The sequence below is a fragment of the Camelus dromedarius genome, chromosome 3, assembly GCF_036321535.1.
Source record: "Camelus dromedarius isolate mCamDro1 chromosome 3, mCamDro1.pat, whole genome shotgun sequence".
Classification (NCBI taxonomy): Eukaryota; Metazoa; Chordata; class Mammalia; order Artiodactyla; family Camelidae; genus Camelus; species Camelus dromedarius.
In genome coordinates, this window is record NC_087438.1 from 58364924 (window position 1) to 58378054 (window position 13131).

At 40.2% G+C, this 13131-nt stretch overlaps 1 protein-coding gene across 1 annotated transcript in view; it reads left to right on the forward strand.

Annotated features, from left to right (window-relative positions):
* The first annotated feature begins 7277 nt into the window (after positions 1–7277).
* Positions 7278–13131, forward strand: part of RASA1 (RAS p21 protein activator 1) — a 98837-nt gene continuing 92983 nt past the window's right edge. The window contains exon 1 of the mRNA XM_064482201.1: positions 7278–8425. Coding sequence (XP_064338271.1) covers positions 7905–8425 — 521 coding nt within the window. The 5' untranslated portion in view covers positions 7278–7904. The remainder of the gene's footprint in view (positions 8426–13131) is intronic.

The window sequence follows — 13131 nt, forward strand, 5'->3', positions numbered from 1 at the left end:
AATATAACATGTTAACTCATGTTAATAATTATAAATAGGATTTTACCTTGTAGAATATCATTATGTTACCACCTCATAAGAGCCTATCTCACCTCTCAATAAAGATTTTTATTCATTGCAGTTGATACAACTTATTGAGATTCTACTTTGTTCCATTATCTTGTTGCCCCAGCTCCTCATACAAAGCTCCTGAAGGTAGGTGTAGAAGCTGTTAGTGCCCCACCCACATTCTCTTGTCACTCACCATTCCAGTGCATGGCCATGGAATCTCCCTGGTGACTATCTGGGAGCTTTGCTTTCTCTCACCTGTGAGCACGGGACATCTCAGAAATGTAGCGAGTTAAAGAAACTAGGAGCAGCCTTCACCAAAGATGGAAGGGAGTTGGGGGGTAAGTACCCCCAGCTTCCTCACTCCTCATGTAGAATAATTTTGAGACATGTTTAACATGATTTCCTATAGCTCCCCTGTGGAATTGAGCCCCTACCCCTTGCCCACAGTGATTACCTATTTGATGACACCTTCTTTGTGGCTTCCTTCCCTTTCTTGTCTCACTTCTCTCTGCAGCGAAGCTTCTTAGGATCACATCCCAAATAACTTACAATTCAATTCTAGTCATGGGGTCTGATTCTGGAGGAACCCAACCTAACAATATGTATTTCTACCCATTCACATAACAGATGAGAAAACTGAGACTCTGGTTAAGTAACTTAGCCAGAGTTATAGAGCTAGTGGTGGCAGAGGAGGGATTTAAATACAGTCCATCTGTCTCAGCAACTCAGGTCTGAAGCTGATTTACTGTCTGCATTACATACTGTAACACTCTGTGAACACTTAACAAAGAATCTGTCAGGTGACTACAAAAATCATAAAGATTTCAAGTCAGTTTAGTTTTTCTCTCCCTAATATAATTTATCTTAATTGTAAATGCTGCATTTATTTCTGTGGCTAGATGATTACATATTTGCCTCTTTCTAAATTGTATGATCCATGAGAGCAAGGACCATGCCTATTTTGGCTCACCATTGTTTCCCGGGCACTTAATAAATATTTGTAAGTGAAAGAAAGACATAATGGAAGCCACAAATAAGCAGGAATCCTGAGGTAGAGAGGTGTGGAGAGCAGGGTGGTTGGTACGGAGGGTAGAGTCAGAATCAGTGGCTGGGTTGAGCAGGGGAATAGAATGAAAAAGTGACAGGGCTCTTGAGTTACGGGAGTGGTGCCGCCACTAAAGGAGATAATAACATGGTCCTCATTCTTCAGACATGACTACAAGCATGCCTGTTAGTTCCCTAGAGCTGCTCGTGGATCCTGAACAACGAGCAATATTACGGTTCTCTCTGAGACTAGACATTTTATTGGGGGACAGTTTTTTTGTCCTACTTTACTTCCCCAGGAATCCCTACAATAGAGCTTTATCACTTAAGATAAATTGGCCACACCTTTACAACTCAGAAGCTTACAGATCTGTCAGTTGAGGATAATAATATAGTTAAACTTTTTCAGTTGTGAAAGAGCCAATGCAAAAGAAAGCTCTCTGACAACTTTAAAATTCTCTGCAAATACAAGGCATGAATTTTGGACCACCTTTAATAAAATAAAACATATTATCAAATTATTTATTCAAAAATGCTATTGGAATATTCATGATAGCTTCTCTTGAATTTTTCCCATTTGGTTATCAGTAAGCTATTTTATGTCCAATGCATAATCACTTTTGCTTCTATTGTATTATTTAGCTTACAATACATGTTTAAGAAAAAGACAGAATATATATTTGGAATCAAGCAAAAAATAGTTTTAGAAAGCACGTCCTCTGATCAGCAGTGCTCCAGCGATAGTACGCATGACTGGGAAATGACAGTTCTCATCCTAGCCACACCATGATTAACACTGAATACCTTTCTTAGCCATTTGTGCTAAACAGCCTTAGTTAGGTCACAGGATAGGCTACGTTAAATATACAATGGCTCAAGTATAACAAAACCCCAAAGTACCTACATTTAACAGAAATGAATTCTTCATCACGGGATTCCTCAAACCCTGGTGTAGTAGGTTCTGTCAATGCGAAGCCCATACTGCCTTGGCATTCACCTGTTCTGTCCAGGCAGCGGTCTCTCACTACAAACACCAGTTACTCTCTTCCTGAGGGCTTTCTCCAGCCGTGGGAGATGCTCAGCCTGCCCAGAAGGCAGTTGGGAGGTGTTGGTGAAGAGATGCTTTCAGAAGCAGCCCTCAACCAATGACAGATGGGAACTCAAGGCAAAAAAAAAAAAAAAAAACCCAAAAAACAGTTTCCTTGTCAGTCAGGTATGACAACTCTCAGGGCGATTCTGTGCTATCTCCCAGAGCTCACAGGTGGATTGCGCCCCAGTTGCTCTTAGCAGTAACCTGCTCATTAACGCATCCTGTATTAACTTCCTTCCCTTCCCTACTGTCCTACTGAAATTTCCTGGGATTGCCTCCCAAGTAAACAAACTAACATTCAAGTTCTAGTTTCAGAGTCTGCTTCTGTGGAAACCCAAACTAGGATACCTGGTCTGCAAACCAATGCCAATTTTTAATAAATTCATGTAAAAAGGACGGACACAACATAGCATGTATTTTTCATGGAGCTAAATTTATGCAATTCAAATGACTGCTTTTTCCCTGGAATTATTTCCTTCCCTTTTCTTTTTGTTTTTTCCCTCTCTCACTTCCTTCCTCTCTCCCTGCACCCTACTCCCTCTCCCCACCGCCACCATTCTTTCACTATTTCTGTCTTGAAATGTTCCTCCCTTTAATGAAATAGTGGTAGGAAATGGTAGTTAATAACAACAAAACATTCCCCTCTTCACAAAGTTCATAATTCAGTAGTATCTCAATTTTTGCGGAAGATTTAATTGTCTGTAAAACCCAGGAATCTGGAAATTACTGCTATACTGCGTGTCATATTTTATTGTTATTTTCCCAACTTGATAAAGAATGAAGAGAAAGTTAAAAAATTAAAAAGTTGTGTTAAGATAACAGGTGAAATTGAGTTCTTAAAATGTGAATTAAAAAATAATTATAGTTAGAAATAGCTTAGAAAGGTAGTTTTAGTTTAGTAAAGTTACATTACTCAAAGTGGCTTCTGATGTACTTAAAACTCTTACCTTATTTTATCTGTAAGTATCTCAAGGCTCTATTTAACCCTTTAACTGTATAGTTGTCTTAAAGACTATTAAAGAGGGTTGTGTATGGATGTACTAACTAAATTTAGAGATGAATAGGTTACTGAGAGATTCTCAGATAGATCCGAGAAAGCAACCTGTAAAAGAGACTTTGCAAGATTCCTAAGGTGAAGAGGCCAAAGGTTACTTGGATTCCATGACTACTTCAGGTGGTGTTTAAATTGTCGCTGACTGAGGCAAAGAATGGGAGTGTAATTATGAGGAAAACGGGGACCAGAGTCCTACCCACCCTGAGTCCTCCATTTCCCTTGCCCTGAAACCATTCTACTTCCTTTTTTCTTTTACTTCTAGCATGGGGCACCATCATGTAAAGGAACCAAGGTACAGAAAGGAAAAATGGAAATGTTCCTAGTTAGAGGAAACTAGTAGGCAAAGAAAAACAGACTAGAAATGATGAAGGGGGAATATTTCTGACAAAGAACAGTGAAAAATCAGCAAAATAAAGACAGAAGAATAAACATTAACTAAATAATAAAAAATAAAGATGATTTTCTACTCTTAATTCAAGAGAGGGAATATTTAGATCCAACTGATCCTAAGCTCCTTTAACCATGTATATGTTTAAATGTTTTAAGAGGGCTCCTGATAATTTTCTCTGAAGTTTATTTTATAGCCTCAGATCGTACTATTCTTTAATTTCTCCATGGGATTTATAATTTTCATCAATCTTATTTACATACTATACCACATACTGTAATTTCTGCAGAGCTATTTAATTTTTCATCAAAATAATTTCCTTTAACCTGTATCTCCTCAATGTTATTTTTCAAAATATCTCCCTATCAAGGAAATTTGTGCTTTTAAGGATTTTAAGATGAGGTCAACAAATGAAATAGGGATTTTAGAGGTTAGAAGTAAGGTTTTCTTTCAAAATTTTAGGGTAAATGAAACATTTTGACACTATTTAGATAAACTCAAAGCCTATTTGTTTACCTGAGTATGTTTAAGGGCATGAAACACAATTACAGGCTTTATTCCTTCTTGCTTTGTCTTCCTCTCAGAAACTACTCATATATTTGCTCTAAATTCCTTGAGTTTCTCTAAAATTGTATTACTGACTCAGAGTTACCTTTTCATATATTGAGGTATCAAAACTGCAAGATATTTTGGAATGTGTTACATTCATATTTGAGTTTCCAATAAAATCAGAATAAGCCTAATTTTTTAAAATTTAAGTGTTCAGATCCTTTTCACCCTCAAGTCTTTGCTCAGCATTTTTTATTATTAATTCATCATTAAATATTATGTTTAATTCCACATCTGCAGTAACTTTTTAAAATCACAGATATCAAAGATTGTTTTATTAAAAGTAAAATCTATTTTGAATTCTCCTCTTTTCTTTTGAATATTGTTCTGTTCTTCAGTGCCTCCTGTTTAATATTATCTGTGAATTTAATTAACAGACTGTTTACTTCCCTTTGTTAACTGATGTTACATAACACCACAGCTAACACTAGTCCCTGCAGAAACCCTGAGATACCTCTCTCCAAGTAGATATTTCACGATTTAAAAAAAATGTTCTTCAGTTTTTGACTTCTGAAACTTTAAGGAGTATGTCTATGTTGGGAAATTCAGTGGCTTGGAAGAAAAGGAAAGGGAAACACAGAAGCAGAAATTGAGAGAGAAATTAGCAGGAAAAAAAAACATGAGACTACAGAGACTATAAATGAGAGACGAGAAGGTCAAGGTGAGTAGGGAAAAAAGGCAATAGACAAAAATTAAGAAAATAGAAACATTTAGCCCTTTTGGAAAAAATTAAAAGTCACTGATTTGCGATTAAGGAAAAAACAAAGGGTAGTAAAGATCAAAGCCTCTATCTGTCCAACAAAAGGAATATGCAAAACTTTTGAAAATATCTCATCAAAAATATGTGATAATCTCTTCTGATGAAGATTGAATATAATGTAAGATACTGATATTCGGTTGTTATACAAATAGACATAGATCTTTTCCACTATTTCAGCACTTGATATCTAAAGATGTGAGCTGATCTAATAATACAGTATTTGTTAAAAGAATGGTGATCTGTTCAAGGCCGTTGGCAAGGATGCCTAGCACTGGGCTAGGCAGTAGGATAGACCACAGGTTATATCTGCAGTATACTTGTATAGTAACTAGAAAAAAATATAACTCAGTATGCAATTGGTGTTGGACTGTACTCCATATTGGTCTTTAGGTGCTAAAGAATTTTGAAAAAAGGGGAAGGAGGTAATTCTGCAAATTAGAGTAGCAAGCCTGACCTGGAACCTCAGCAGAACACCTATGGTGTGTGAGCACTTAGAGAAGATTGGTGACAACCAAGAGACCAAGAGAGGGTGATTGTTATTTACGTACTGTACTTACCCTATTATAGTGGTTCTTAAACTTAAATGTGCAAACTTGAAGGTCTCAATAAAACATAGATTATAGCAGCTTCTGACTCAGAGGTTCTAGGGTGGGGTCCCAGAATCTGCATTTCTAACAAGTTCCTAGGATACTGCTGGTCTGAGACCAATCTTGCCACTAGTCAGTCCATCTTCACTCACCCAGGCAATATATTGCATGAGAGATAAGCCCAATGAAGGAGTCCTCAGGATTACTGCTAATTAAGTTTGTCACTGATTTGGCAAATAGGTAAAGGGAAACGTCTAAAGTAAAGAAAATGTCTTGCATCCACATTGCCACTTCTTTTACTGGTCTTTTCCTTTTTCCCTTGGCCTCTGTTACAGCCCCTTCCCATCCTCAGTGTGCTTCTTGTTGGTTTTTCCATCCTTAGCAGAGAAAATTTTGATCTCAAAGAACAATATTTAATGGTAACTAATGTGAGATTCCTCCTGGGAAAATTTAAAAGATAAAAACAATATATGAAGGGAATGGGTACAGCTCAGTGGTATAGTGCATGCTTAGCACGCACGAGGTCTTGGGTTCAATTCCCAGTACCTCTATTAAAAAAAAAACTAATTACTTCCCCTTCCGCCCTAAAAAAACCCAAACAACTACAAAAAGATAATAACAATATACGAATCCAAAAGGGCAAATTACAGATAGTGGAATTTCAAAAAAAAAAAATGGTAATGGTTCCTCCACCTATGTTTATATATTCCAGTTTAAAAGGCAAAACAAAACCCATTCTCTTTGGCTATATTAAGGGAGAAATTTCAGTTTATTGGTAATTTTTGAAATCATACAGAATTGTAACTGACACCTTGGGACCATCTTGATTTGCCTGTTGAAAGTGCCTGTACGTTCACATGTGCATGGGGGAGCTTGACCTGCCGCGTTTTGTATATGAACGAGGAAGAAAGTGAGTTCATTAGTGTCGTCTGAGGCACCCTTCCTCTCCACACATTAGTACCCAACAGACATGTAGTGGCACAGGTTTTGTGTGTGTGTGTGTGACAGAGAGAGAAGGAAAAAGAATAGAGGGAGAGGATGGGTGAAGAAAGCGTATAGTCGTAGAAATCTGACTTAACAACCAGCTTCTACCAAAATTTTTAGCCCTCCCCACATGACCCCCCCCCATTATCCATTTCGTTTTCTTTGAGGTTCAGAACCTGGTAAAAATTTTTTCATTTTATCTTTTATTTTGCTATATGCATATAGTAATTTATATTATGCAACGTACCCCCTCCAACCCCCACCCCAACGGCCAACTAGTTTCTGCGCCGGCGGCCAAGGGTGTTTATTCTACCGGTCAGGAAGCAGGGAATAGGCTTCGCCGCATCTTCCTTTCCCGGTCCTTCCTCTCCAACCCCGCCTTGTCTCTCCCGTCTCTCCTATTTTCACCGCGCCGAGAAGCCGCGTGCTCGGAACCCACTCCTTTTCTCCTCTGCCCCACTGGCCCATCAAACAAAGCCCAGTGAGGCAGGCGCGCGCCGCCGCCCACGACACCGACGGGAGAAGCTGCCGCGCCGCCACGCGCTCCGCCCGCAGCAGGACAGCGAGCGCGGCCGCGCACCGCGCGTTCCCGCCGCTTCCTTCCCTCCCTACTCTTCCTTTTCCTCCTCCAGGCCCAGCCCTCCCACCCCCGCGCCGGGGACGCGCCTGCGCAGAAGCTGCCCTCCCCTCCTCCTCCCCCGCCCTTCCTTCCCTCCGCTCCTCCTCCCGTGCCCCGCCTTCCTTTCTCTCTCGTCGTTTTCACTGAGCGCTCCAGGTTGGGAGCGTTCAGTTGATTTCCCAGCTACCCCGCCCCCCTTCCTCTTTTCTCCCCACCCCTCCCTTCTCAGCCCCGTGGAGGATGAAGCGGCTGCAGTGGCCCCAGCCCCAGCAGCGGCACCGGCGGTGGCTGCGGTGGGGGTGGCCGGAACTGGGGTGGTGAAGAAGCGGTGGCGGCGGCGGCGGTGGCTGAAGGAGCGGCAGCCGCCCCAGCCGCTTCCCCTGTGCTTCCCTTCCTCTTTAGTGCAGCCAGGAAATTTTTCGCTTCTGTGCATGTGTGTGTGCGTGAGTGTGGGTGTGTGAGGTGAAGGTTTGGGCGGCGTTTGTGCAGGCGCTGGGTTTTTTGCCCACTTCTCTTCCCGTAACCCGGGTAGACTCCCGAGCCTGGGCTGTGGCCCGAAGAGGGGGCGCGGCGGCGGGCTCTCTCCTTTTGTTGTTGTTTCCTCCGCCTGGGGAGCTGAAGGGGGGACGCGCCTGGGTGGGGCGGCTCGGAGCCGGGGCCTGGTGGCCCCCGGGGCTCCCGGGCGGGCAGGGTAGGGCAGAGCAGAGCGGGCTTCAACATGATGGCGGCCGGGACCGGCAGTGAGGAGGGCGGCCCGGTCACCGCCGGGGCAGCCGGAGGCGGCGGGGCCGCGGGCTCGAGTGCCTATCCGGCGGTGTGTCGGGTGAAGATACCCGCGGCCTTGCCTGTGGCCGCCGCCGCCCCCTATCCTGGGCTGGCGGAGGCTGAAGTGGCCGGGACTCTGGGTGGCGGAGCCGGTTTGGGGTCAGGGTTCCTGGGACCCGGGTCTGTGGCGGGGGCACTGGGGGGAGCCGGACTGTCAGGGGGAGGTGCTGCTGCTGGCGTGGCCGGTGCTGCCGCCGCTGGACCCGGCGGGGAGATGGCTCTCACCAAGGGGACCACTTCGTTGCCTGCTGAGACCTTCGGGGCAGGCGGCGGATTCCCTCCTCTGCCGCCGCCTCCTCAGCTGCCCGCTTTGGGCGCGGGCCTGGGAACAGTGGACGAAGGTGACTCTCTGGATGGACCAGAATACGAGGAGGAAGAGGTGGCTATCCCGCTGACCGCTCCTCCAACTAACCAGTAAGTCAAAACCACTGTTTGGGGGAAGCTGACTCCCGGAGAGAAGTGAGAAAACATGTCTCGTTTTTCAGCTGTGATTCGTTACGAAAAGTTTTGAAGCTTAAGGTTCCGTGCGTAGGGATTTAATTTGATCACTCATCTTCCCTAGAGTCATACTCCTTGGCGTCTTTGTATCTTTATTGCTCCTCTGGGAAGATGTAAAGTTTTAAAGATGGGAAGCATGAGAAAATGTGTATCCAGTGAGAACCGGATATGGTTCTGCCCCTTCCAAATTGGGGTGGCGTCCTGGGATTCAGCTGAGTTTGCAGCTACCAAGGCAGCCGCAGTCTGTATTAATCTGGTCGTGTTCCCTGTTGAAGCCAGATAATTAGTGAGGAGCTTTGAATACAAGTATTTGAATGAGTATACTAATATCACTTGAAACATGCATTGGTCAGAATGCTTTGTTTTTGCTGCCCTGCAAATCCTAACTTCTGCCTATTGAAATCAGCGTTGCCGAAGTCTTTGGATCACTTTTGAAAACGTGGGTCAGCAAGCAAGAAAAGGAGTTCAATGAATTTCAGGTGTGATTAAGGGCCCATACTCTAACATTATCTGTAACTTGTGTGGTAGAATTCCCATTTAATATTAGTGTAATTCTTTTATAGTTGAAACTTTTTAAGTAAAATACTGGCGCAAAACAAAATTAATAGTGTGCTTCCCTTCAGCACTTTTTATTGGTGACCATACAGCATTCTATTTGAAAATTAATTTTGACAGTCTTCTGCAGAATAGGTAGGACAAATGACTTTTCTATATATAGAACCTCCCGCTGTGCTCTTCCTAAGTGAACTTAGGTGTGTGTTCATAAAGGTGGACCTTGATGAGAGGAAAATGTTGATGGGAAGCGGTAATAGCAGGGAAAACTTGTTTAATAGTTCCTTCATATCTGTTTTAATTGACCTTTAGAATTTTTACAACCTTGCTGAGTATCAGGAAAAATGATTTGTTTCCTATGTTGACAATCACTCTAGACAATAGAAAGATTTTTGTTTAGTTTTTGGATAAGCTTCTTTGGAAGATTTAGAAAAGACTTAACGAATTAGGACATTTTTGACTTAAGGCTACATCTTTTGATGGAAAAGTAAAGTTAGGCTTGTTTATGTCAGCTGTAGGGGTGTTGTGTTCCTTTTGTGGTGTTCATTCTGAATTCAGTTCTTTTTGTCTAATTTTATTTAAGCTTATTTCATGCCTATATATTGCAGACTTGAAGGTCTTCTGAGAGTGTTAAAAATTCAAATTTTACAGTACTATTTACACACCTTAAAGCCTTTCTGAAAAAATCAGTTAAGTATTAAGGGCCCTGTGGTTATGACAAAGTGCAACTTTTCATACCGAAAGAATATAGTCTTATGCCAGTTCATAACTAAATTGAATTAGGCATATTTAATATAATGCAATTCTGTTTTTTCTTAATTTGTTTTGTAGAGCAGATTTAGGTTCACAGCAAAATTGAGCAGAAAATACTTAGTGTTCCCATTAACTTTTAAATAATAAACATGAATGAATACATAGGAAAAATTGTGAAAAGTCCATTGTGTGAGATTTTAATCATTATTACATGTATTTGGGAATAGAAATAATATTTGTATGATTATATATAGGAGAGTTGTTTGTTTTAAAAAGTGTCCTCCATTTCTACTATATTTTTAAAATTTGCCACTGAGAAATATAAATTTCCCTCTTTTCTTTATCTTAGATATCAACCCAGAGTCACTGGAGGCAATACAGTGTAGTGGTTAAGCGAGCAAATTCTGAAGTTAGACAAGATTTGGGTTGGAATCCTGACTCTGCTACTTACTAGCTGTGTGATCTTGGAAAGGTCAGTTTCCCCATCTGTAAAATGGGGATGATAATGGTATCTCCCTCATACTGTCGTTTTTAAAGTTTAAAGAGAACCCTGAATGTATGCAGCACAGTACCTGGCATGTAGTAAGTGTTCAATAAATTAACAGTCTCCCCAAATAACAGTACTATAATTTTATTGTCATTAAATTGGCAACTAATTTTCTAGCTATAGGAACTCGGTTACTAGTAGCTACTTTAGAGAATGTTTTGAATTCTGAAGGCCTATCTGCCATAATTAATTATATTAAAATTTTTATTTTAACTTCTAGCAGGTTAAGCAGGTTTGGAGATGAAATTCTAATATTTTATATAAATTTTTATTTTTAAATAAAAGGGAAAACCTTAACTTGATTAAATAACGTCAGGTCTTTCATAAAACTATTGAAGAAATGTTTTTGGACTAAATGAATACTTGACTACCAGTGACTGGTTACCTTAGTTGTTGATACTAAGGAGGTTCAGATCAGAGGATGGAGTCCACAGTGGTTTGTTAGATAGACCAGGGTTTCCTGGTCACAGAGTTCAACATTGTGTCCAGCTAGTTTGGTGCTGTTGGTCACAAGAGAGTCAAGTGACAATATGTAGATACACCAGTACAAATATAATAACACTGTTAGTATTTTGTATCTTGTTTTTCTGTGTGCATGGTGAATCGTTAGTCTCATGTTTATTACCGAGCATTTTCATTAGTTTGGTTAAGGCCAGAAAAGTTTGTGTAATTTTAACTCATATATTTATTTGAATATTCTCCTTTTTTTTTTTTTTGCAAATTTTGAGGAAAAAATTTTAGAAAGAAAAATCTCCCTATATATTTTAATGTTACAAAAGGGTCTGTATATAAAACTGCTAACAAATTTCTTTTTTGAGAGAGGTTAAATTAAAGGAGTTGGTCACTGGTACTCCCTGTACTATTCCGGAGCTGCTTTTCATGGTCCTAATTATTTCTTCCCTCTCTTCCCAGAGGTGAGGGGTGATGGTAAAGGCTATTGTTCCCTTAGTCCACCTTCAATTATATATAGAGATTTTTAACAATGAACCTGCAGTAGCAGGAGGCTCTTGGCCTGAATCCTCCCAACAGATATATATATATTGCTTGCTCCTAGTATATTTGGAGCATTTAGTGATTAGTTGCCGCCATTTAAAAATAGGAAAATGTCATGTTTAAGAAGTCTCAATTTCTTTTTTTTTTTTCAGCACAATGCTTCAGTCATACATGAGTGTACATATATTCGTTTTCATATTCTTTTTTTTAACTTTTTTTATTGAGTAATAGTCATTTTACAATGTTGTGTCAAATTCCAGTGTAGAGCACAATTTTTCAGTTATACATGAACATACATATATTCATTGTCACATTTTTTTTTGCTGTGAGCTACCACAAGATCTAGTATATATTTCCCTGTGCTATACAGTATAATCTTGTTTATCTATTCTACATTTTGAAATCCCAGTCTGAAGAAGTCTCAATTTCTAGCATCACTTGAGAAATCACAGGACTTGGCTCTACCTGATTGCTGTTCCTGCTTGAGATAGATTTCTGGAGCCGAGTAGTGGTTGCCCCCATTTAGGTCAGTTCTGAGCCCTACGGTTATCTGTAGTCTCCACCAGGCCTGCTTTGCCTTTGATGTTACTTGCCTGGCATCTGGCCTAACTAGATCTTACCCTGGACCTAAATTGCAGGCTTCTTAAGCCTGAAACTTGAAGGAAAAAGAATTAAGGAATGTAAATAATACCTTTCTTTTCCTTAAAAGTCATCTAGTTGTTTCTATAAAAATAAAATCATTCTTAATTGAGTCAAATAATTGTTAAATGTTAATGTTAGGACGTGTAGCATTCATTAACTTTGTCAGTAATTGCATTATAACTTTGACTGAGTCATTAGTTCTTCATAAAAATGGGAGTGAGAATTGCAAAGATTAGTTAAATACAAAGTGGTTGCTGACTAGGACCAGATATTTTTTACTGTATTTCTGTGAGTAGTAGAGCAATGTAGTAGGTGCTTATTTGATGGATACAACAAAGAGTAAGATGCCGCTTTTCTCAATAAGTCTCTCTTCTGGGAGAGTTTTAGATGTAGTGGGAAATTAAGTAAACCTATTACTGTGATTCAGGCTATCTTAAGATAAATATCATGAGTGAAGTTTGAACAAACATGGGTTAAAATAATAACGATATTTATATAATCAGAATCAGTAAAGTCTCAGAGGAAAAAATAGCAGGTATGTTTTGCATGCTGCTTAATTTATTCTGAACAAGAGGTAATTGGTTCCTATGCCCTGTGCCTAATGATTCTGTCAGGTAAAAAAGAATTACGAATTAATGAGTATAACCTTTTGACCTCTAGTGCAGAGTCTTTCCTACTGAACTCTTAATTATTTACCTGTGACCTGGGGTAGGTTGAATGGGGTGCTTATAGTTACTGAGAATACAGAGCACAACCAAAGGCTCGAATTGGTCTGGATCATTGATTAGCCACTCTAGGGAAACGAGGCAAACGTTATTGACAGAGACCAAAAAAAAAAAAAAAAAAAAAAAAAGCGGTGAAGAAGAAAGAAAATGAAGAGATCTTTTGGTTGCTTTAGTCCCTATCAGTTTACTGGCCATTAGGGAAATGAGAGAATGCCTTTAAGAACAGCTCAAATACTCCATACAATACCCTGGGGTAGGGGGTAGGGAGGCTGTGATGGAACTTACAATGATTACTACTAGTAAGGATTATTACTACTGACATTTTCTAGTTGCTTACTACCTAACAGAAACTGTTCTAATTGGTTTACATGTATTGTAGCTATGTATTGCTTCATTCCAAAACTTAGTTG